Consider the following 23,990-nt stretch of genomic DNA (forward strand, 5'->3'; position numbering starts at 1 on the left):
AGTTTTACAACTCCGCACTTCCCATACTTATGTGTGCAGTGTTCTTCACACTTGGAGACTCTGCAGTCGAGTGGAGAACTCCGCACCTAGTTTGTGAATATCAAAAAGTAGTAAACTTACATAAAAGTGAAAGCTTACCTTTGTGAATCAGGCCCAGATTGTAAATGTACTAAAAAGTATAAGTGAAATGACCCCCCTCAGAGTAATATGATTGACTTACTCTTGTATGGGTGGGTGGCATCCCTCCCTAAAACCCTTCTGACCCTTTCTAAACAGCTTCTATTCCTCCCTAATCCCATTCCTTTATGTAGTAAGTCTGCCCATTTTCCCACCCACTCCCTGTGTCCCTCTCAAATTTACTACTAAAAACTGTACATACATGTGCGGAGACTTAGCAGTCTGGTTAGAGAACCTAACCCTTAGGCAAAATTGAAATAGTCTAGTATGTTTTGTATTCTATTAAACGTACTACAAAGTCCAGCATGTTAATCATGCGAATGAGTGTTTCAGTATCATCATAAGGACTTGCCATTGGTCTGGTTGTCTGCTGCTCTAAGGGTCTTGAGATGAGCAATGCTGCCTTCTTTACAATGCGCAGACCCTCTGAATGAGGCACAGGGCTTGGCTTATTGCCTGACAGCTACTTTGGCGGTGCTTAAGAACTACCAGTAGCCCCGAGCTACACGTTGGAGACCACTAGTCTAACATCAATCAATTAATCAATAATCAATTCATATTCGGTTTTTATGCAGCGCTATTTAAATGAGTAGGGCACTGAATCCCCCACCTTGCTTACCCTCAGAGGCTCAAGACTACTCACTCACCAGTTTCATGTTTACTCTTCCTCTCCACGACAGTGCTCCAGTCTGCTTCTTAGTGTTGCACTGCTCATTGCCTTGCCTTGGACCCTGAGGCATCTTCTCCAGTGCATGCAGCTGCTCTGTTGTCCAAAACTGGGGCATTGTTGACTGTTGATTTTCAATCGGCACTTCTCGATGACCTGATGCACTCAGTGAGTGGGATAATGTGTGCTTTATCTGGCCCGAAATGTTGTTGTGCAGTGACTGTGCCTATCAATACAAGTGAAGGGCAAACCCCCAGCACACAAATGATGTTGCTTTGTCCTGAAATAAGAACGTCCTTCTCACACTACACGTCATTCATATCACAGTATGTAATTAATGTTTGCATAGATTATAGGATTATGTTTTACAAACTAGGTGGTCCACGTTTGCCACACTACACACCCAAAAACCACTGAAAAGCACACACATAAAACATCGCAATGACGAATCAGTTTTATTTTCTTATAACATTTTAAAAAATAGATTTCTGTTTGCTCAAACATGACTTGTATACATATGAATAATTAACAAGTAGAATCAATATACAAAAATAGTTCAATTTTAGTTAAGGCACACAATTCTGTAAATAATAGTCTAGTTTCATAGGGTCCAGTTTCACATTAGAAAATGTATGTCCTAAAACATATAATTGATGAGAAAAGTGTATTTTATGTGTCAGTAAGGGCTGTAACATGTTTTGCACAGGAATAAACTACAGGAGAATGCCTGCATACCCGGAGTCATTTATTGTGCTTTGATTGGAAATAAAGTATTGGCAGAGCGAACAAGTCTGGCCTTTAATATTGCAAGTGCTTGTTTTCGTTGGTATTATTTTTTATTGGCTTACTGTTTGAAGATGGCCGACTTGTTGTTTTCAATACGCTCGCCAACTTGGAACTGTAAAGAATGGTTAAGTATATCAAAAAAATACAAAAATGGCCATCCATGATTGCACAGGCACAGACAGACGTCTTTGTATTTTATACGTTTTCCCATACTTTGTCATTACATTACCGCTCCAAGATGCTCAACGTGATTTGGAGCAACGCACTGGCCAACTTAAAACGGTACTGCATGAGTAAGACTGCGGCAAAAGGATTTGATGATGGTGCCAAAGCAAGCGGTAGAGAGGGACCGAATGGCTGCGGTTTAAGGAGCTGCCAGGTGATAGCAAAATGAAAAAAGGGAATGCTTTTAAAAGTGGAAAAAATATGTTTTTTAAGAACACATTAGTTCATCAGCCCTGGCACTGAAAGTGCTTTGATGTTGGCGAATGTGTACATTGTGCACAAGCAAACTATTGTCACCAGTTGTGAGGCGAGCCAATGGCTGAACTGGGCGGACCTAGGGGCATATTATCAAGACAGGCGATAAAATTATCGCCGCTTTAGCGGCAGAAAACTGCCGCTTAAACGGCGATAATGAGCTTGATAATATGCTCTATGGAATTCCAATTGAAGCCCATGTTAGATGTCCTTCACATCTAACATGGGCTTCAATTGGAATTCCATAGAGCATATTATCAAGCCCATCATCGCCTGTCTTGATAATATGCCCCCTAATTCCCCCACACTGCACGCTGTGTAGATGTAAGCAAGATGTGAATGACAGTTTACCTGACCCCAGTGGAAGAAGATAGCTGACCCAAGCCCTTTTATAATGTATAATATATATTATTATTTTGCAGAACAGTTAAAACTTTATCAAAGGCTAGCCATAAAATGGTGCATTTTCGGACATGGCACTAGATCAGATTGACATATTTGTCCTGCCATATCAGTGTCATACTACTGAGCAGCACCACCCAGAAGAGTAGCCATAATCCAGATGTTTCGATTCTGAGTTTCACTTGGCGCCCTTTTGGAGAGAAACAGATTGTGCAACATTTTGGGCATGTATTTCAGTCAGACAAATGAGCCAGCTCCTGAGATTGTAGTGCGTGCTAGTGCCTAGTGGCGTCATGCACATGAGGTCTCGGAAGTACCGAGGTGAATATCTACGTTGTTCGTAAGCTCATATTTTCCGTAGGTCTCGCCATCATGTTCTTTATCTTCTTGCTGGTTTTGATGATGCATTTCGATAGACAAGATATAGATGTACGCACCAATAATTGCTCCAACCATAGGGGCCACTACAGGAACCCACCACCAGTTGTTACCAGCACTGCAGGCAAAAATATATTATGTTAATACTGCTTTAGGAATATGTAGAGCATAGCAAAAAAATCCTGAAATCATAACATGGAGATAGCACATTGTCACTCTTAAAGCACTGTTGCAAGTTATTTTCCAGAATGTTGTCACTATTTACCCTTGGTAATCACAGATCGACACCCTTGTGTGATGTGGGTATCATGGACAATCACAACACTTCTCAGTTTCTATCTTTACTGCATGTTATTAGAGAAAATCTTATCAAATGTGGGTTGTGTTTCATGCTAAATATATTCGGTAGGAGTTGTCACAAAATACCAAAGAATATATATTCAACATTCTATGTGCTATAAAGCTAGGATATGAGGCAGCCTCCACCAAACAACAACACAGCTGTTTACTATACCAACAGCATATTTGGCAAATAGCATAAAAGTATTGTGTGAAGGTAATAAAAGACATGAACAGAACAATAACTAAAGAAAGGTGATCAAATAGCATTATTTGCTTCCAATTTAGAAAATCCTCCTTTGGGGGAACGATGCTCAAATATCTTGTAAAAGTGTTTTTTTAAGATCATTTAGGTTGACACAACTGGTCAAGCTGTGTTTGGATTGTACGATACACCACAGATTTGTATGTAAAATAGAATCTGGTGTTTCACATTGCACCAGGTTTAGTGGCCTAATGTGTATCAAAATAAAACATTTGTTATTCATGGTGCTAAAGTTCCTTGAGGCACAGACCCAAAAGCCTGCTATGCCATGAGCAATGTTGCTGGCCTTGTGTGCTTTAAAATGCACTATTTGCCTCATGTAGTCTCAAAGAATGACTCTGTGCTTTATGTGATGCATTAGGAAAGCAGAGGGAGCCCTCCACAAATAATTTGAATTCAGCTCTTGTGATGTCTCCTCCTCCACTAATCAACGTGTTACCCCACCCCTCCCCCCCCGAAGTTTAAGTCTAGTTCTCCCAGGAGACAGGTAAAAGTCAGTCAAATATGAATTACGAATGTGTCCTGTGGGCTTTCTGATAGTGCTTTGCATTTTAAGTGAATCTGTTTTGGTTTGTAATAAACCAATATTTGTTACCTCAATTTCCTTATTTTCAGGTTTCCAAGAGTGGTTCTTTTTTTAAGCACTTTTTCTGTTTTTAATGGTTTCAATATACTTTGGATTGCTTTGATGGATCCCTATTGGAAAGGTTTTATTTTTGAATTTTTTGAAAAATATGTTTTACAATTTTTGGTGGAGTTTACTTTTTGACTACATGGATACAGAGGATGATCTGCATCTTTAGGGCTATACCTCATATTTAATTTATTTGTTTTGGGTGGGGAATGTTATATTTTATGGCTTGATGTAAGTTTTATGTAATTATTATTTGGAACTGTGATTTTATGTATTGTAGTTATTTTACACAATGTATTGGGTTTGTTGTTTGAGGTTTTTGGTTGGTGAGGTTTAGATTATTTATATTAACAATGCATATACATTGTTTTATTATGTCGGTATTATTTAAAGTGTATTTGTATTTAATGTTTGGACTGATGAAATACAATATTATGTTTATAATTCAAATGACATGATTTGTAATGTTGGTTAAGGTTATGCCATACTTTTTTGGGAGTTTTGTAGATTAGCATTTATTTTATTACATACTTTAGGTTATCATTTTAAGTAATCTACTTCTTTGCTGTTTATGAGAAGTTTTACTTTAAATTGTAGCATGGCGTACCTTAGGTTCAATTTGGGTTGCAGATTGCTCTGTTCGTAGTTGTTGGTAGCTTTGTTCTTTTTTTAGGGCTTCCATAAATGTATAGAGTGTAGGTTCAGTTCTGCCTGGTGTGGATTATAAGGCACTGTGCAATCCTTCCACTGCATTGTTTGTTTTGGCTTCTTGTGCCAAGATGCTGTCATAGACATTCCACCATGATAAATGGAATTTGGGTTGGCGTATGTGTCTAGAGCAAGTAGTCTGCCAAATCAAGTATCTTTGTAATAATCCATTAGGGGGCTGAGTTTGTGTTTGTTTTGTTAGTAGAAGGGGCTTTCTATTAGAAAATTGTAGTGGTTGGCTACCTTAGTGACAGGGACATTGGCTAGTGCTATCAATTGACTGTTTGTTGCATACTCAAAACAATACAGATTGTTGGAGATGTCTCCATATGTCTCGATTGAAATGGTAGTAACAGCCTTGCATGGCTGTGTATTGGTAAACTTTTAAAATATTTTGTATCATGGTTTGCCCAAAGTCTATGATTATTTTTTGTGGTTGTAGTTATTTGTTGTATGTATAATGTGGTTTAAGAGCTTGTAGTAAGTGCTATTTTGTTTATTTGGTAGTAGGGCATATATTAAAGGGATATTTGAGATATGATATTCACCATGTATGGTTTGTATCTCAGTAAATGGTTTTGGGTAAATTTTAAAGGAGACATCCATCATCCAGGTTTGCCAATGGCTAAGTTTTAGTAAGATATCTGCAGTAGAAATATCAGGATTTGTCTGTCATTGTTTAGGTTGTCATAGAACAGGAAGGGTTCCTTGTGTGTTATTTTAAGTGCTCAAGTATTTCTATGTCTTGGTATCTTCTAGGGGCAGGATGGGTATTATTAGTAGCTTTTCTAGTTTGTGCAATTAAATGTATGAAAGTGGGTATAGGTAGTAGTTGGTCTGTGTTGTGTTTGGGGACCTTAGGTAGTATATCTTTTAGGATTATTGTTGTGGGCTCCTAGGAACTAGTGATTGCTTTTCTTCTATCCTGCAATACCTACCTTACTTCTATTTCTGTAACATTTGGGGTGTGGTTGTGTTCCCTTACATTAACTACAACATCATATTTGTAGTGACTCTCCCATAGCATGCATCAAAGTAATATTTAAGACATTTACGCTTCACAGTTTCCAACACTGTACTTTCTTCTTTGTAGGTGCAGCTCATGTGACTTAATATTGGCGTTGTTCTTCCTGTCATTATGGCTGAAAATAGTGTAATTCTACAAAGAATTGAATTTTATAAAGTTTATACGTTTGTTATTTACATATAAAATTATGCAACTAGTTTTCTTATTTATATTGACATATGTTCTTTATTAGATGTTTCACACTTTTTTGCAGTTTTTCTGTTCAGGGTGTTGTAATGTGGAGCAGGCGCTTACTTGTCTGCTGGAAGAAAAAAAGAGGCTCATTTCCATTTTAAATATTTATTTGTTGGTATTTTGTAGAGATTAAGGCCGTTGGGTTATATTATTTTTCAGTTTCTGTTTTATAATAAATTACATATATTTACTTTGTTATATCTTTTTTCTGGTATATGATTGGTGTTGTTTTTATGCATTAAACAGAACATTAAACAATATGAATTACTCCAAATAAACATATACCTAAATACAAACTACAAACATTTATATAACAATCTAATTATTAAAACATATAAATATATATATGTATATATATATATATATATATACACCCACACCTTCTCCTTTGTTCTTGGCAAAAAGTACACTGGCGCAGGCTGTGTGTACAAACAGGTTTATTCCATGAAACATGCAGGCAAGAGGCTCACACTCCCAAGTTTGTAAATATCTCCCATTGTGCATTTGCTGGCTGTCGTGTTTAAACGAAGGTTCAAAATGAAATGTACAAAGCTGAAATTGCATATGGGGCCAACAGAACATATTTTTGCGCAATGGGAGATATTTACAAACTTGGTTGTTTAGCGTAGAACATTGGAGCAATATTTTGAATAACGCTACTCACCTGAAGTTACTTTTCCCATGCGTGCTCTCAAGAGGAAATATGGCCTGCCTTTAAATACCACGTGGGCATTTTCAAAATAGAGAGACTTTTCCCGTGACCAAGGCTTGCTGAGCTGTAACGCGTAGGGAGTGTGAGCCTCTTGCCTGCATGTTTCATAGGGTAACTAGACATAATATCGAGAAAAGAAATATCAAGTAGCCAGAATATCGAGTTTTTAATATCGAATGGACAGAATATCGACTTTCAAAAATATAGTGGTGAAGAATATCGAAAAACAGGTAAGAAATATCGATTGCAATAATATAGAAGTAAGTAATATCGACAGTCATAATATAGTTGTTAAAAATATCGAATTTTTTATAGTGTTTTAAGTGTTAGTATATGTGTTAAAAGTATGTATTAATATTGGAATGTATGTTAGAATATTTTTAAATTAATGAATTTTATATTTTTTTATTTTTTTGTAATTTAATTCCGTAGCGGGTTGTGGGTTTATAGGGGAGTAGGGTGGGAAGTAATTTAATTATAGTACATTAAATAATAATTTATAGGAATTATTAATTATTTTTAATTTAATTTTGCGTTTTACTTCTGTAGCGGGTTGTGGGTTTATAGGGGAATAGGGTGGTGTGGAAATGTGGATTTTCCTGATCAGTTATGTCCCCTATCTTGGACCCCAACGGTTCTATATGCATGTTACAAGTACATGTATGTTCCCTCCAGTTCCAGTTTCCAAGACGCAAACATATGTGCGTCCACCATCAACATGTTCTCTGTCAGATCCGCCATCAATGGGCTGGATATTCAATTCCTAAGTATGAAAGGCCACCGACTTTATATGGCTAAGTTACTCTATTTTTACAGTTCAGACAGAATAGGCCCGATTCTGTCCTCAAAGCCTTTCCCTGCTCTCTGTCTCTGACAGCTTCAGCTTGAGCTCGCATCTGTATCCATGAACTTTGTCCTACTCCCTGTGCAGCTAACGGTGCCTGCCTCGGCCAGTTTCGCCTGCCTGCCAAGAAGCTGTATTTCACCTTCGAATTATCTACTTTGCTTTTCAGCCGATGCATTCCTGTCTAGTGATTTAGGCAAACATTTCCTTTAGCTCCCAAGCAAAGGACTCGGCCTTTCCGTCCTCATGCAAGTAATTCATAGCCCTGTCACCATGGAATATTCCCATCCTCTCGCATTCAGTGTAGACACTTAGACGCTTGTACACACACGCACAGTCAGTATAGAATAGATTCTGTCCGAGAGTCCTTCCTTGTGGATAACATAGTTCTCTAAACATAGGATGTTAGATATGATTTGGGATTAGGTTGACTTGACCCCCCAGACTTTTCGTCTCCACATGTAGAGCTAAATGTCAAGTCCCCTTCACCCCCTAGTTGCACGTCAATTACACGTCAGGCTGCTGCGCGCGCATCTATGTTAAGTATTATCGTATAGATCCACCTATGTATGATAATCAGAGCCAATCATGTTTCTTTTTGCTCATTATTACGCCTAGTTTCGATTACGTATTTACTATGTCATTTCTCTTATCAGTTGTTACGCCTTCTACATTCGTTTCATTGTAATGTATGACCTATAAAAGTTACTTCTTGTCAATAAAGTATTGTACTTCACTTCCTGAACCCTCGTGGTGACGGAACCTGAAGGCCGCCACTCGAGTCGGCCATTTTGGAATAAAGCCCATTCAGAAAACCTCTTATACCACGGATTCTGCCTCTTATTATTCTGAGCTATTTTACTTTATTTTAGATTCCGTATGAAATTCAGTCTAGGTAAAAGAATATTTACCACATAATGGCGCCCGAACAGGGACACTTTCTCATCTCACGCGCCGGCGGTGCGTTGCAGGCCCGGTCTCCTGCCACAGCTGGACGGACCATAACGCGTACCAGCAGGATTTCCTGTAGCTCCCTCCGGTCAAGCGGGGGCGACTGAGGCTGCGATCAACCCAGACGAGGCGGTGAGAAGTGCGAAGTATCCCGACCAGAGCCTAGCTGAGAGAGCAAGATCCGAGGTATACAGAGGCCCACCAGGTTTTCGAAGTCCCGATGTCCAGAGGGTCCGCTGTCCGCAGTCATCGAGTCCCGTCCATTCTCTGAGGCCTTCCGTTTCAAGGAGCTACTCGGTGAGTACCATCGCCGGGGAGGCGTGTTGACGCGCACATAGGTTGTGCCGGTCAAGACGGATTTGGGTACACAAATCCGGTCTGCACTGTTTAGCAGTGTATATGTACTGTTTAGCAGTATATCAAGTATTCCGAAGTATTCAGTTATTGTCAAAGAATTCAGCTTGGTGATTAGTTATGCAGACTGTCATCATTGTCGGTCATTTTTAAAATGTTTAATGTTTAATGCTTAAAGTGTTTAAATGTCTTGCATATTGTGGTATGAATGATTGTTCATTGTTCACTGTTCATTATTGTGTTTTTTCGTATTAAGTGGGTTCAAGAGTAAGTATCAGATCAGTTGTCAATATGCCGCTCTTCTCGAAGTTAAGACAGATTACTACTAGAAAAGGGGTGCTTGAAGAAGCAGTTCCTATTCCTCCTAGGGACACTCCAGGGCATTTTATGTATCACAAGCATGGCTTAGATGCCATATTATTTCTTGATTTATGGGTAGATTATACCAAGGGATTGCCAGAAAGTCAAAGGTGGCCCGCAGCGGGAACCTGGGATGCAGAGTGCATCATGAAAGTGGAGGAAGAGTTATGGAAAAGGAAAGTCAGACAGTCACAGAAAGACGCTGTTGAGTTATGGCGTAAGGAATCTCATAGACGTACAGAAAAAGCACGTAGACAGGAAGAGAAGAGTAAAGAAAGTTCAAAGGAAGTTCAAGAAAATCTATTAATTGAGGAAGGTATCCGAATGAAATCAGAACAAGTAGATAGACAAAGAAATGCTCTTATGAATGGTATGTATCCCCTTCTAGCCGAAGGACTACCTAAGGCTGTTCCAGAAATGCCAAAAGACTTGCCACCCCCATTATTTCCAATTAAGGTACATCCTAAAGGGCATCCCAGAACCGCAGAAGATGTTTTTCTTTCCTCATATCTAGATGACGCAGCTCCCGAGTATGCCAACCCCGCACCACATAGACCGTCTGGCGGAGGGGTTCAACGTCAGGATCAGGTATCTGTTCCTGTGCAACAGCAAGTCCCGACACAAGCTCCGGCAAGCACATCTGTTTCCGCATCTGTTTCCACAATCGATTCTACAGTGGTATCGACACCTATAGTTGCTGTGTCACGTTCGACGAATCCATTCACACCCGACGCCCCAGATGGGGCCACGGGAGGTGCTAGCAATACTTTTACGCCACCTAGAATAAATAAACTTGTTTTTCAAGAGTCAGCGCATTCACGTACACCCAAATTCGTAAGTGAACGTGCGCTTAAGGAACTCCTTATAGATTGTAGATATGACCCGGTGGTCGGTAAAGAGGACGAAATGGTCCTGGCATCATTACGTATCAGACGAGCCGCAGAGTATTTAGCGAGGTTACCAGGAATGACTACGCATCTAGATAGAATATATCATTTTGTTCAAACAGGGCGAGATCCAGAATGTATTAACAGAGCTATGGAATTCCAGAAAGTAGAGATACAGGGGGAACTGTTACGTTTCCTCATAAACTGTATGATCAGAAATCAAGACCGACCGGGGGTAGACCCGAATGTAATGCTTATTCTTACAAGATGGAGCCAGAATATATCAGAAGGGAGACACGATAAGCAAAACTGTATAATAGCCATGTGCCGAAAAATCCGTAAAGAAATAGAACGTATTCATGAAGAAAGATTGGAAACAGACGAGTTCGAGCAAGATGAAGTGTCCGAATCAGGGAATTCCGCAAGACAGTCTGAGACCATAGCCTACGTAGGCAGAGGAAGATCCTGTAATAATACTAGATGCTTTTCTGATCCCATACACTCTGTATGTCCAAATAATAGCAGAACGTATCCGACGCCTGTAATAAATCTGAAGTCTCCTGAACATTTGTTTCAAGCCGCAGATAAAATACTACGAGAACGAAGGGGTTACCACCTCCTCGATTCCATGGATGAGAAAGAATTAGCCAGATCAGCCGTTCACTGGATTGACAGTCCTGAAAAATACGGTGATGAGACCGTAGCACACACGTTTTTTAACCTCAGTGCAGATGAACAACGTTTAGCTGGAATCTATATGATTCAGCAACTCCTTATATTATATAAGAGCCAACATGCTGACCCTGGTCCTTTACCTAATATATTAACGGAACTACTCGCGAACAGATGGAGAGGTTCTAGTAACAAGTTAATTAAAGAAATATTAGTGTCACGTAAACAGTATGTCCTTTTTGTAAGTCCGGATTCTTTCTCGCTGCCCCGCAAAGAAAGAATGCCGTATTATATGGATAGACAAAATCCCTTACGAGAAGTGCACCCAATAAAAGGCGAAGACAATCAGTTTCACCGTGTATTTGTATACACACCCATAACAAAAATTGAATTGTTAGAAATGAAGAAAGTAGTACCCAGTCATGACAAAGACCCAGCGGGTTTCCACCGAGAAATTAAGGACATGTTACTGATGGGAGAGTATACCTATCCTGATATTATGACGATATTAAAGGTGCTCTTGCCTGCTGGCATTTATGAAAAACTGAAAGAAAAAGAGTGGGAAGTGGGAGACCAAAAGATAGATTGGACAGCATTAGAAACGGAAGAAAAGGCCCGAACTGCAGGTTCAGGGCTCGGGGATAAAGTTAAAGCATTACCAGGTTTACTAGTACAAGTACTGCCACGTTTATTAACTACGAAAAAGGAAGATTGGGGTGCAATCTCAGCCTGTAAACAAAAGCATGATGAAGACACAAGTGATTATTATGCCCGATTTGAAAAATGTTTTGGAATAAATAGTGGTATAAAAACAAGTAGTGAGTCGTATCCACATTTATTTGTAACAAAATTAGTAGAAAATGCATTACCTCCAGTAAAGAATAGAATATTGAAATTCGAGAGTACCTGGCAAAGTAACACTCCGTCACAAATGCTACAAATGTTACAGTATCATCACAATAGAATTAGAGATGAACAAGAGCACGAACAAAGACGTATGAAAGATACAAAAATGAAAATGCTAGTGTCTCAGACAGTACCAGCTGAAGGACATAAAAAGGGTATGATACATTCCGATTCAGCAGGACCGGTAAAAGGGACATGCAATTATTGCAAAAAGCCAGGTCATTACGTACACGATTGTCCAGTTTTAAAACATAATATCGCCATAGGTAAAACACAAGAAAGACAACGGCCACTCAGACAGGATCAGAATGAACAAGGAGCTATGCAGCACGCCCAGGCCATGCCAGCCGCACAACAGCCAATACAGTTTGTGCCAGCTGCACCACCGTTGCCTGCTACTGCCACACAAACCACAACACGACAAATGTATCAGACCGCACAGTATGAATACCCTGAGTATCAGCGTTACGCATGAGCCAGCCTAGAGAGGGAAGTTGACTTACCCCTTATCGAGATTCCTGTAGATCAAGAAGGACCTTATGTACATAGTGAATTGTTAGGTCAAGATAGAAAATTCTTACTCGATACAGGGGCAAGTCGAACAACTATAAAACGTAGTGAAGTTCCAGGGGCACCCCTCTCAGGCTCTCAGAATATCTCCCTTGGTTTTTCAGGAAAACCTATTGTTAATGAAGTATCACAGCCTCTTCCACTTACGATAGGACCTTTGACACGAACTACAGATTTATTGCTTACTAAATCATGCCCAGAAAATCTGTTAGGAATTAAAACTCTGAAAGCCCTAGGAGCCATAATATGTTGTTCTCCGGAAGGAGTAAGGTTGTTTTTACGCGATTTTAAAGGTCACTATGTGTCTAGAGACATGGATCCCCGATTACAGACTTTACCTACACATCTATGGGCACAAGGCCCTACTGATGTTGGTTGCATGAATATTACACCATATCGAGTCACACTCAAGGCAGGAGTGGTACTACCACGAATGCGACAATACAAGTTACCGCAAGATGCTGTAGTGGCTTTGCTGAAAATCATTGATGAGCTAATTGCCCAAGGAGTAGTTGTAGAAACAGACTCCAATGTATGTAATTCACCGATAATTCCGATTCTTAAACGAACTGATCCTACCGCTCCGCCAGTATACCGATTGGTTATTGATTTGCGTGAACTAAACAAGTGCATTGTGCCACAATTTCCTGTGGTCCCCGATATATCATCATTATTGACAGCAATTGATTCCGAAGCAACATTCTTTACTGTAATTGATCTCAAGAATGCCTTTTTCAGCGTCCCCATAGATCCGGAAAGCCAATATTTGTTCGGATTCAGTTTAAATGGGCGCAGTTTTAAATTCTCACGCGCTCCCCAAGGATTCACAGAAAGCCCCAGCATCTACAGCCAAGCACTGAAACGAGAACTTGACAGTATCCACATGCCAGTCAATACTGCACTACTTCAATATGTCGATGATCTACTGATCACCGCGAGAAGCGAACGCGAATGTGAAAAGGCTTCTCTGACAGTTTTACATTTTCTAGCCGACAAGGGGCACAAGGTGTCTCCTTCTAAGCTGCAGTTCTGTGTCCAGCGAGTTATTTATCTTGGTCACTCGCTGTCCAAGGAGGGAAGGCAGCTTACACCAGATCGCATCCAGTTAATTGCTAACATGTCAATACCCCAGACACAAAAGGAGGTGCGGGCTTTCATAGGCCTCACTTCATATTGTAGGCAGTGGATCCCTCAATATGCATTCCTAGCAAAACCACTCATTCAGTTAACCACACCGGAGGCAGCCACATCGACTGTTCTCCCTTGGACTCAGGAACATACACAAGCTTTTGAAAACTTAAAGAAAGCTTTATGTCAAGCACCTGTTTTAGCAACACCATGTTATAGCAAACATTTTACACTCTTTGTTACAGAACGCGAAGGTACTGCCTTGTCAGTACTCACTCAGGAACAAGCAGGATCACGCAAGCCATGCGCTTATTTTTCCAGTACATTAGACCCCGTAGCTCAGGCTTTGCCTGCGTGCCTGAAATCAGTGGCAGCAACAGCTTTAGCAATCAGACAGAGCGATGCCATAGTGTTAGGACATCCATTGACAGTACAAGTACCACATGCAGTAGAGGTTCTTGTGAACCGAACGCAAACACAACACTTGACCATAGCAAGACTTACCGGTTATGAACTGACATTGTTTCAGCCACACATAGAGATCCGACGTTGTAATACATTGAATCCTGCTACACTGTTACCTGTAATTGGAACAGACCCACTAGCTCATGATTGTGTTGAGATTATTGAAATAAAGACGAAACCTAGACAAGACTTGACAGACGTTCCATTGTTAGATCCAGACCTGACGTTGTATGTAGACGGATCGTGCATGAGAACAAGTACAGGAGATTTAGTGGCCGCGTATGCAGTCACAACAGACACTGAAGTTATTGAGACAAACTGTATAGATACTTTGTCAGCCCAAGCAGCAGAACTTATTGCTCTAACACAAGCCTGTATTCAAGCCACAAATAAGAAAGTTAATGTATACACTGACTCACGTTATGCATTCGGAGTTGTACACGACTTCGGCGTGCTGTGGCGAGAGAGAGGTTATTTAACTTCCCATGGTGCCCACATTCAGCACGGTCCCCTCATTCATGCCTTGTTAGACGCAATACATCTACCCACTGCTATATCGATTATGAAATGTAAAGCACACACGAAGGTTACTGATATCATTTCTCAAGGCAATGATTTAGCTGACAGAACAGCTAAACAGACTGCTCAGACTCGCACATTCGACATGACAAAGCCAATAGTTCAGACACCAACACAGTGTATGACAATTAAGGATCCCGCACTTGATGTAATTGACATACAGACACATGCTACTGCAGAAGAATTAAAGAAATGGACTGAACTAGGAGGGATCCAGACAGATCAGGGATGGATGACGAAGGAGAAATCTGTATGGTTTCTTCCTGACTCTATGGTCCAAGCCATTATAGCTACAATTCACAGTCCGGCGCATTTAGGGGAGAAAGCTATGCTAGATAGCATTCAACACATTTGGTTCAATAAACATTTACGAGCAGCAGCTAAACAAAAAGTCCGTACCTGTATGATATGTTGTCAGTTCAACCCAGGAAAAAGTGTTCCCGTAGAACAGGGTGGATTTCAGACTCCTGATCATCCTTTTGAAGTGCTCCAAATGGATTATATCCAGATGGAACGATGTCGAGGATTCAAATATGTTCTTGTAGTTGTCTGCGCTCTCTCCCGATGGACTGAGGCGTACCCAGTATCAGATTACACGGCCCCGACTACTGCCAAACAGTTAGTTCGAGAATTCTTCCCACGGTACGGTTTACCACGTGTTATATATTCAGATAACGGCCAGCCTTTCTCATCCGAATTAATGAAACATGTCTCACTTTTGTTGGGATATCAGTGGAAATTCCACTGTGTCAGACACCCCGAGGCAGCAGGTCTCGTGGAACGACATAATCAAATTTTGAAAATCAGATTGTCTAAAATATGTAAGGAGAAAGGTGTTGACTGGATAGTAGCCTTACCAGTTGCACTATTTTACATAAGAATGGTAGCACACTCTCGAACAGGGCTATCCCCGTATGAGGTGATCTTCGGAAGACCACCAAATATGTGGGGGACGCCTATACCACGTAAAATAACTGATGTTAATTGTGATATGCTAACAGATTACTTGGCCTCCTTGATGTCTGCACTACAATCTTGTCGTTCACAGGTGGCTGCAGCCTTTCCTGACAACACTGAGGTGAAACCCCATGACGTTGTTCCGGGTGATCTGGTGTTTGTGAGGAATTTCGACCGCAAGACCCAGTTGGAGCCCAGGTGGAAGACACCCAAGCTAGTCCTGTTGACCACAAGAACAGCCGTGAAAGTTGAGGGCCGCAAAGGCTGGATACATTCCAGCCACATCAAGAAATTTCATGGACTATCCTCGGATATAGACACTGTGCCCTGCACTCTCTCACAGACTGATTCAAAACTTCCCTTTGTTGAACAGAATGACTCTCAGAACTATAAATTAAAGCTTAGGCCCAAACAGTCGAGCAATTTGATTGTTTAAGTCCTCTCCAAGGTGAAGCGGTTGAATTGTCTCTGACATGTATCCCTTGGACCTGAGTAGAGAAAATACCCAAGAAATGTTGAAACGACAGGCGTATTGTAAATCACTGCGTAGCTACTGTATGAGGACATTATTAATTCTGTTTTTATTGAGTCTTTTAATAATTATTACGAGTGTGATTTTGCACATATATCATCCTATTTCTAGACATGTTTATAATGTTGCTGCTGAACATTCTTTTAGTGACCTACCGCCACATGAATTATCTTATAGACTTGCGCTGCGCAATAACACTTTCATTAGTATGTTACATCATTCCCATCAGACTAGTAATGCCACCAATTGTTGGGTGTGTGGCCGACTCCCTCCCTATCAGAATAACAAAGGAGTTCTGCCTTTCTTTCCACATCCGTTCACACATAATGGCTCCTGTGGAGCATGGTTTAGCTTACTAAATTCCATAGACCCAGACACAGCAGTTTATCAACAACATTGGATATGGGGAAATCTGAATCTAATTTTATTCAACGTCTGTCACCCTAATAAGGAGGGTCACCCCAGTAGAACAGGAACTGATCTAGAAAATGAAGTGTATAAATTAGGTAATTTTACACCTAATCTTATGATTCTGAATGTCAAATCCGAAGTTGAACTAATTCTGCCCACTATGTCAGTATTTCCAGTTAAGGGTGAATTATGTGTAAGAAAAGTTGGTTCCATATATATGGGCCATAGCCAATGCGTTACTACAGTAGAATATAGTGATCGAGGTAAATCTTCATTTAGAGCTTCTCGCCATTCTTACTTTATATGTGGTCAGACGGCATATATGCGTCTGCCTCTAGATTGGGATGGTACCTGTTACATAGCATTCCTTTTGCCACCTGTTTTCCTAGCTCCTCCTGATTATTATCGAAATGTTCATTTAGTACACAATAGAGAGCGAAGAGATCTCCCAGTTGTCGATTATACTGAGACGGCATGGGACAAGTATGTAGATTTCAATAAAGGTATCTTTCCCTATATAGGTACAATATCAAATAGTAAGCTGATACGTAGACTAACCAAGACTCTTGAAGCTGTAGTAAACGAGACTATAGCCGCCCTAGGCAATCTGACAGAGGAACAATTAGCGATGAGAATTGTTGTTCTTCAGAATCGTCTTGTCCTTGACGTCATCCTGGCCGATAGGGGCGGAGCTTGCAGGGTCATCGGATCCAGCTGCTGCATATTCATACCAGAAAATTTGCCATCTGTATATAAAGCTATAACACGCCTTCATAAGATTGTGAGCCAGATACACGAGAATCCAGGCACTTGGACGTGGTCCGGGTGGTTTTGGAGTGTGATATCAGCCTGGGGATGGAGAGTTCTATCCTTCCTAGGTATTGGCCTTCTTATGCTCTTCAGTTGCTGTTTATGCCTGCAATGTGGACCAGCGATTTGCGGTCTGTGTGCCACATCGTGCATTCCATATCAAGGTTCTCGTTCAAAATGCCGGAAGAAGAAGGAAGAAGAAATGATGCTCCATGAGCAAATCGATGGAATAATGAAGATTGATATCTCTTGAAGGGCAAGTAGGGGACAAGGAGGGAATGTGGAAATGTGGATTTTCCTGATCAGTTATGTCCCCTATCTTGGACCCCAACGGTTCTATATGCATGTTACAAGTACATGTATGTTCCCTCCAGTTCCAGTTTCCAAGACGCAAACATATGTGCGTCCACCATCAACATGTTCTCTGTCAGATCCGCCATCAATGGGCTGGATATTCAATTCCTAAGTATGAAAGGCCACCGACTTTATATGGCTAAGTTACTCTATTTTTACAGTTCAGACAGAATAGGCCCGATTCTGTCCTCAAAGCCTTTCCCTGCTCTCTGTCTCTGACAGCTTCAGCTTGAGCTCGCATCTGTATCCATGAACTTTGTCCTACTCCCTGTGCAGCTAACGGTGCCTGCCTCGGCCAGTTTCGCCTGCCTGCCAAGAAGCTGTATTTCACCTTCGAATTATCTACTTTGCTTTTCAGCCGATGCATTCCTGTCTAGTGATTTAGGCAAACATTTCCTTTAGCTCCCAAGCAAAGGACTCGGCCTTTCCGTCCTCATGCAAGTAATTCATAGCCCTGTCACCATGGAATATTCCCATCCTCTCGCATTCAGTGTAGACACTTAGACGCTTGTACACACACGCACAGTCAGTATAGAATAGATTCTGTCCGAGAGTCCTTCCTTGTGGATAACATAGTTCTCTAAACATAGGATGTTAGATATGATTTGGGATTAGGTTGACTTGACCCCCCAGACTTTTCGTCTCCACATGTAGAGCTAAATGTCAAGTCCCCTTCACCCCCTAGTTGCACGTCAATTACACGTCATGCTGCTGCGCGCGCATCTATGTTAAGTATTATCGTATAGATCCACCTATGTATGATAATCAGAGCCAATCATGTTTCTTTTTGCTCATTATTACGCCTAGTTTCGATTACGTATTTACTATGTCATTTCTCTTATCAGTTGTTACGCCTTCTACATTCGTTTCATTGTAATGTATGACCTATAAAAGTTACTTCTTGTCAATAAAGTATTGTACTTCACTTCCTGAACCCTCGTGGTGACGGAACCTGAAGGCCGCCACTCGAGTCGGCCATTTTGGAATAAAGCCCATTCAGAAAACCTCTTATACCACGGATTCTGCCTCTTATTATTCTGAGCTATTTTACTTTATTTTAGATTCCGTATGAAATTCAGTCTAGGTAAAAGAATATTTACCACAGTGGGAAGTAATTTAATTATAGATTATTAAAAATTAATTTATAGGAATTATTAATTATTTTTAATTAATTTTTGCGTTTTACTTCTGTAGCGGGTTGTGGGTTTATAGGGGAATAGGGTCGGAAGTAATTTAATTGTTATTAGTTAATTATTAATTGGTATGGAAAATTAATTGGTTGTTGATGAATTATTAATTGGTAAATAATTAGTATTAATTGGTAATTAATTTGAATTAATTGTTTAATTGATAATTATGTTAATTGTATTCATTTAATATTTGTAGCGGGCAGCGTGTTTATAGGGGAATATGGTGGCAAGTAATATATTTGTAAATAAATAATTATTTAATTTATTTGTGTATATTGTTAATTAATATATCTTTAATTTAATTTTGCGTTTTACTTCTGTAGCGGGTTGTGGGTTTATAGGGGAATAGGGTGGGAAGTAATTTAATTGTTATTAGTCAATTATTAGTTAATTATTAATTGGTATTGCAAATTAATTGGTTGTTGATTAATTATTAATTGGTAAATAATTAGTATTAATTGGTAATTAATTAGTATTAATAGTTTAATTGATGATTATGTTAATTGTATTCAATTAATATTTGTAGCGGGTATTGTGTTTATAGGGGAATATGGTGGGAAGTAATATAATTGGAAAAAAAGTAATTATTTAAATAATTTGTGTATATCCTTAATTAATATATTATAAATTAATTATTAATTGGTATTATTTGCATTTATTAATGTTTGTCATTGAAAAACAATTGTTTGTTAATTAATTATTAATAGTTAATTAATTAAACAAAAATGTATTGGTATTTATAAATGATCAATTCTTGTGTGATTGGTAATTAATTGTAATACTTGTTTTTGTATTAATAATTAATTAATTTAAAAAAAAAATACATTTATTATTTTCTCTACTATTGCACTTACTTGAGTGGGAATAGTAATTTTTACCCCTACGCTATCCAATGCTTTCCCTATTATTGCACTCTCTGGAGTGTGAATAGTAATTTTTACCCTCCCGCTATCCAACACTTTCCCTACTGTTGCATTCTCTGGAGTGGGAATAGTAATTTTTACCCTACCGCTATCCAACGCTTTCTCTAGTGTTGCACTCACTGGAGTGGGAATAGTAAATTTGACCCTCCCGCTATCCAACCCTTTCCCTACTGTTGCACTCTCTGGAGTGGGAATAGTAATTTTTACCCCTACGCTATCCAACGCTTTCCCTACTGTTGCACTCTCTGGAGTGGGAATAGTATTTTTTACCCTACCGCTATCCAACGCTTTCCCTACTGTTGCAGTCACTGGAGTGGGAATAGTAAATGTTACCCTCCCGCTATCCAACGCTTTCCCTACTGTTGTACTCTCTGGAGTGGGAATAGTAATTTTTACCCCTACGCTATCCAACGCTTTCCCTACTGTTGCACTCACTGGAGTGGGAATAGTAAATGTTACCCTCCCGCTATCCAACGCTTTCCCTACTGTTGCACTCTCTGGAGTGGGAATAGTAATTTTTACCCCTACGCTATCCAATGTTTTCCCTATTATTGCACTCTCTGGAGTGGGAATAGTAATTTTTACCCTCCCGCTATCCAACGCTTTCCCTACTGTTGCACTCTCTGGAGTGGGAATAGTAAATGTTACCCTCCCGCTATCCAACGCTTTCCCTACTGTTGCACTCTCTGGAGTGGGAATAGTAATTTTTACCCCTACGCTATCCAACGCTTTCCCTACTGTTGCACTCACTGGAGTGGGAATAGTAAATGTTACCCTCCCGCTATCCAACGCTTTCCCTACTGTTGCACTCTCTGGAGTGGGAATAGTAATTTTTACCCCTACGCTATCCAATGTTTTCCCTATTATTGCACTCTCTGGAGTGGGAATAGTAATTTTTACCCTCCCGCTATCCAACGCTTTCCCTACTGTTGCACTCTCTGGAGTGGGAATAGTAAATGTTACCCTCCCGCTATCCAACGCTTTCCCTACTGTTGCACTCTCTGGAGTGGGAATAGTAATTTTTACCCCTACGCTATCCAACGCTTTCCCTACTGTTGCACTCACTGGAGTGGGAATAGTAAATGTTACCCTCACGCTATCCAACGCTTTCCCTACTGTTGCACTCTCTGGAGTGGGAATAGTAATTTTTACCCCTACGCTATCCAACGCTTTCCCTACTGTTGCACTCACTGAAGTGGGAATAGTAAATGTTACCCTCCCGCTATCCAACGCTTTCCCTACTGTTGCACTCTCTGGAGTGGGAATAGTAATTTTTACCCCTACGCTATCCAATGTTTTCCCTATTATTGCACTCTCTGGAGTGGGAATAATAATTTTTACCCTCCCGCTATCCAACGCTTTCCCTACTGTTGCACTCTCTGGAGTGGGAATAGTAATTTTTACCCCTATGCTATCCAACGCTTTCCCTACTGTTGCACTCACTCGAGTGGGAATAGTAAATGTTACCCTCCCGCTATCCAACGCTTTCCCTACTGTTGCACTCTCTGGAGTGGGAATAGTAATTTTTACCCCTACGCTATCCAACGCTTTCCCTACTGTTGCACTCACTGGAGTGGGAATAGTAAATGTTACCCTCCCTCTATCCAACGCTTTCCCTACTGTTGCACTCTCTGGAGTGGGAATAGTAATTTTTACCCCTACGCTATCCAATGTTTTCCCTATTATTGCACTCTCTGGAGTGGCAATAGTAATTTTTACCCTCCCGCTATCCAACGCTTTCCCTACTGTTGCATTCTCTGGAGTGGGAATAGTAATTTTTACCCTCCCGCTATCCAACGCTTTCCCTACTATTGCACTTACTGGAGTGGTAATAGTAAATTTTACGCGCCCGCTATCCTACACAGAAAATATTGAATATTTTTAATGAATATCACGTTAAGATATATGTATTCATTTTTTTTTTTTTACTTACTTTAATTATTCATTAAGTTTACTGTTATTTAAGTATTTTTAAGTATGTGTCAGTTAATTATATGTATTATTTCATTAATTTAACATTACTTTTAAAACATTTAAAAAATTCGATATTTTGACTAACTATATTATTTACAACGATATTTTGGATTCGATATTTTTGTAATTTCCTGTTTGGAGATAGGACTGCGATATTTTGGTATTCTATATTTTGGCATCGATATTTTTGTAAGTCTATATTTTTGTAGTCAATATTATGTCAGTGATCCGTTTCATAGAATAAACCTGTTTGTACACACAGCCTGCGCCAGTGTACTTTTTGCCAAGAACATAGGAGAAGGTGTAGGTGTTTATTTATCGGAAAGCTTCGTTCCGAAACACTGGCCGCCCTGCTCAGGTCTGGGGCTCCTAACAAAGAAACAGTTGGTGATGTGTATATATATATATATATATATATATATATATATATATATATATATATATATATATATATATATATATGTATAATATAAAAGAACACCTGGAAAAAATATATATATATAAAATATATATGACTGCTGCAAAACAAAGTAAACGCTCACTCAGGGGAAAGTTTGTCCGCAAAGATTTAATTGCCAGTAACGCGTTTCAGAGAACCAAAACGCGTTACTGGCAATTAAATCTTTGCGGACAAACAAACTGTCTCCTGAGTGAGTGTTTACTTTGTTTTGCAGCAGTCATAATTATGTCTGGTGAGCTTCGCCGGCATCACGCTCCAACTGCCACAGGTGAGAGAAGGGCTGTAGAAGCAAAACTGGGACTCTGATAAATATATATATACAGTATTGCCTGAAAACAATGAAGTCAAAATTTATATTACGTTTATATATATATGAGAGTCCCAGTATTGCTTCTACAGCACTTTTCTCGCCCGTGGCAGTATATATATATTACCTTCTGGCAGTTTCCAGTAGGTAGTTATGGTTAGGACCTTGTTTCTATAGGAAAAGCGTTGCTTCTTTTGCCAGTATCTTTGGCATCGTTTTACAAATCTTCGTGAAATTTTCATAACTAATGGGGCGATCTGGTCAGCTGCTGTGTTGAAGGTTTTGGGGTGAATTGTCAAGCGGGGGCCGAGAAAAAGGGAGGGTCCCAAAACACGTTTTTTCCTTGTTAATTTCCATAGGAAACTTTAGACACGGCTACAGCCCGAACTGCTGAACAGCACTATTTTGTTAAATGGCGTAAATCTGTTCAGTAGTTCCTGAGAAATTAAAACATTCCTCAGATATTCAACTGTGGCCATGTAGGATCTGCGAATCCTCCACATCTCGAGCCTGCAATTTGATTGGCTGATTGGCTGCCAACACTTCAAATCATACATCAAATATCTGGCATGAGAAGGCACTTTCTCAATTACTTGTTAACTACAGGATTGGTGTGAGGAAGATATTCTTATCAGTGCCCACGGCCAGCTATTCAATAGCACAGTATTGCCAAATCCTCCATGCCCACTTAATTTTAAAACAGAGACAGGAAAAAGCAAGAGAAGTGGTGACTCAGAACATAACATACCCCCTCTATTTTGAGTGTATGTGTGCTACAAAAAATGTGTAGAGAAAAGAGAAAGTATATCACGTGCGTACCACCAGAGGAGCTACTGATAGGTTCTCACCAGCTTGTCCATGTTTTTGTCATCATCGATAACTTTCTCAAATGAAAAAGGAAGAAATGTGTCCAGTGAAGGAAAAAGTGAAGAAGAAACAATCAAGACCCCGTGAAAAACTGAGACTAAAGAAGTCTCTAATAAAATTGGGTTAGACTCACACGGATGTATGTCGTTACAACGCACACTTTTACAATGCATGCACTTACAACGCATTTTTTACAACGCAACATCCACTACAACGCATTCCATTACATAGCATGACACTACAACGCATTTTTAAAAACAACCTTTACAACGCAGTCCATTACATCGCATACTACCTTTAAAACGCATACCATTACAACGCATATTATTAAATTGCATTTAAGGTAAGTGTTGGATAGTATAGGGGTAAAAATTACTATTCTAACTCCAGGGGGTGCAACAGTAGGGTAAGTGTTGGATAGTATAGGGGTAAAAATTACTATTCTAACTCCAGGGGGTGCAACAGTAGGTTAAGTGTTGGATAGTATAGGGGTAAAAATTACTATTCTAACTCCAGGGGGTGCAACAGTAGGGTAAGTGTTGGATAGTATAGGGGTAAAAATTACTATTCTAACTCCAGGGGGTGCAACAGTAGGGTAAGTGTTGGATAGTGTAGTGTAATATTATGCGTTGTAATGGTATGCGTTGTAAAGGTAGTATGCGATGTAATGGAATGCATTG

At 39.8% G+C, this 23,990-nt stretch overlaps 1 protein-coding gene across 1 annotated transcript in view; it reads right to left on the reverse strand.

Annotated features, from left to right (window-relative positions):
• Positions 1-1,685: 1,685 nt before the first annotated feature.
• AQP9 (aquaporin 9) overlaps positions 1,686-23,990 on the reverse strand; it is a 251,486-nt gene continuing 229,181 nt past the window's right edge. The window contains exon 6 of the mRNA XM_085643756.1: positions 1,686-3,008. Within this exon, the coding sequence (XP_085499882.1) occupies positions 2,804-3,008 (205 nt within the window). The 3' untranslated portion in view covers positions 1,686-2,803. The remainder of the gene's footprint in view (positions 3,009-23,990) is intronic.

This window comes from Triturus cristatus, chromosome 3_1 (genome assembly GCF_964204655.1).
Source record: "Triturus cristatus chromosome 3_1, aTriCri1.1, whole genome shotgun sequence".
Classification (NCBI taxonomy): domain Eukaryota; kingdom Metazoa; phylum Chordata; class Amphibia; order Caudata; family Salamandridae; genus Triturus; species Triturus cristatus.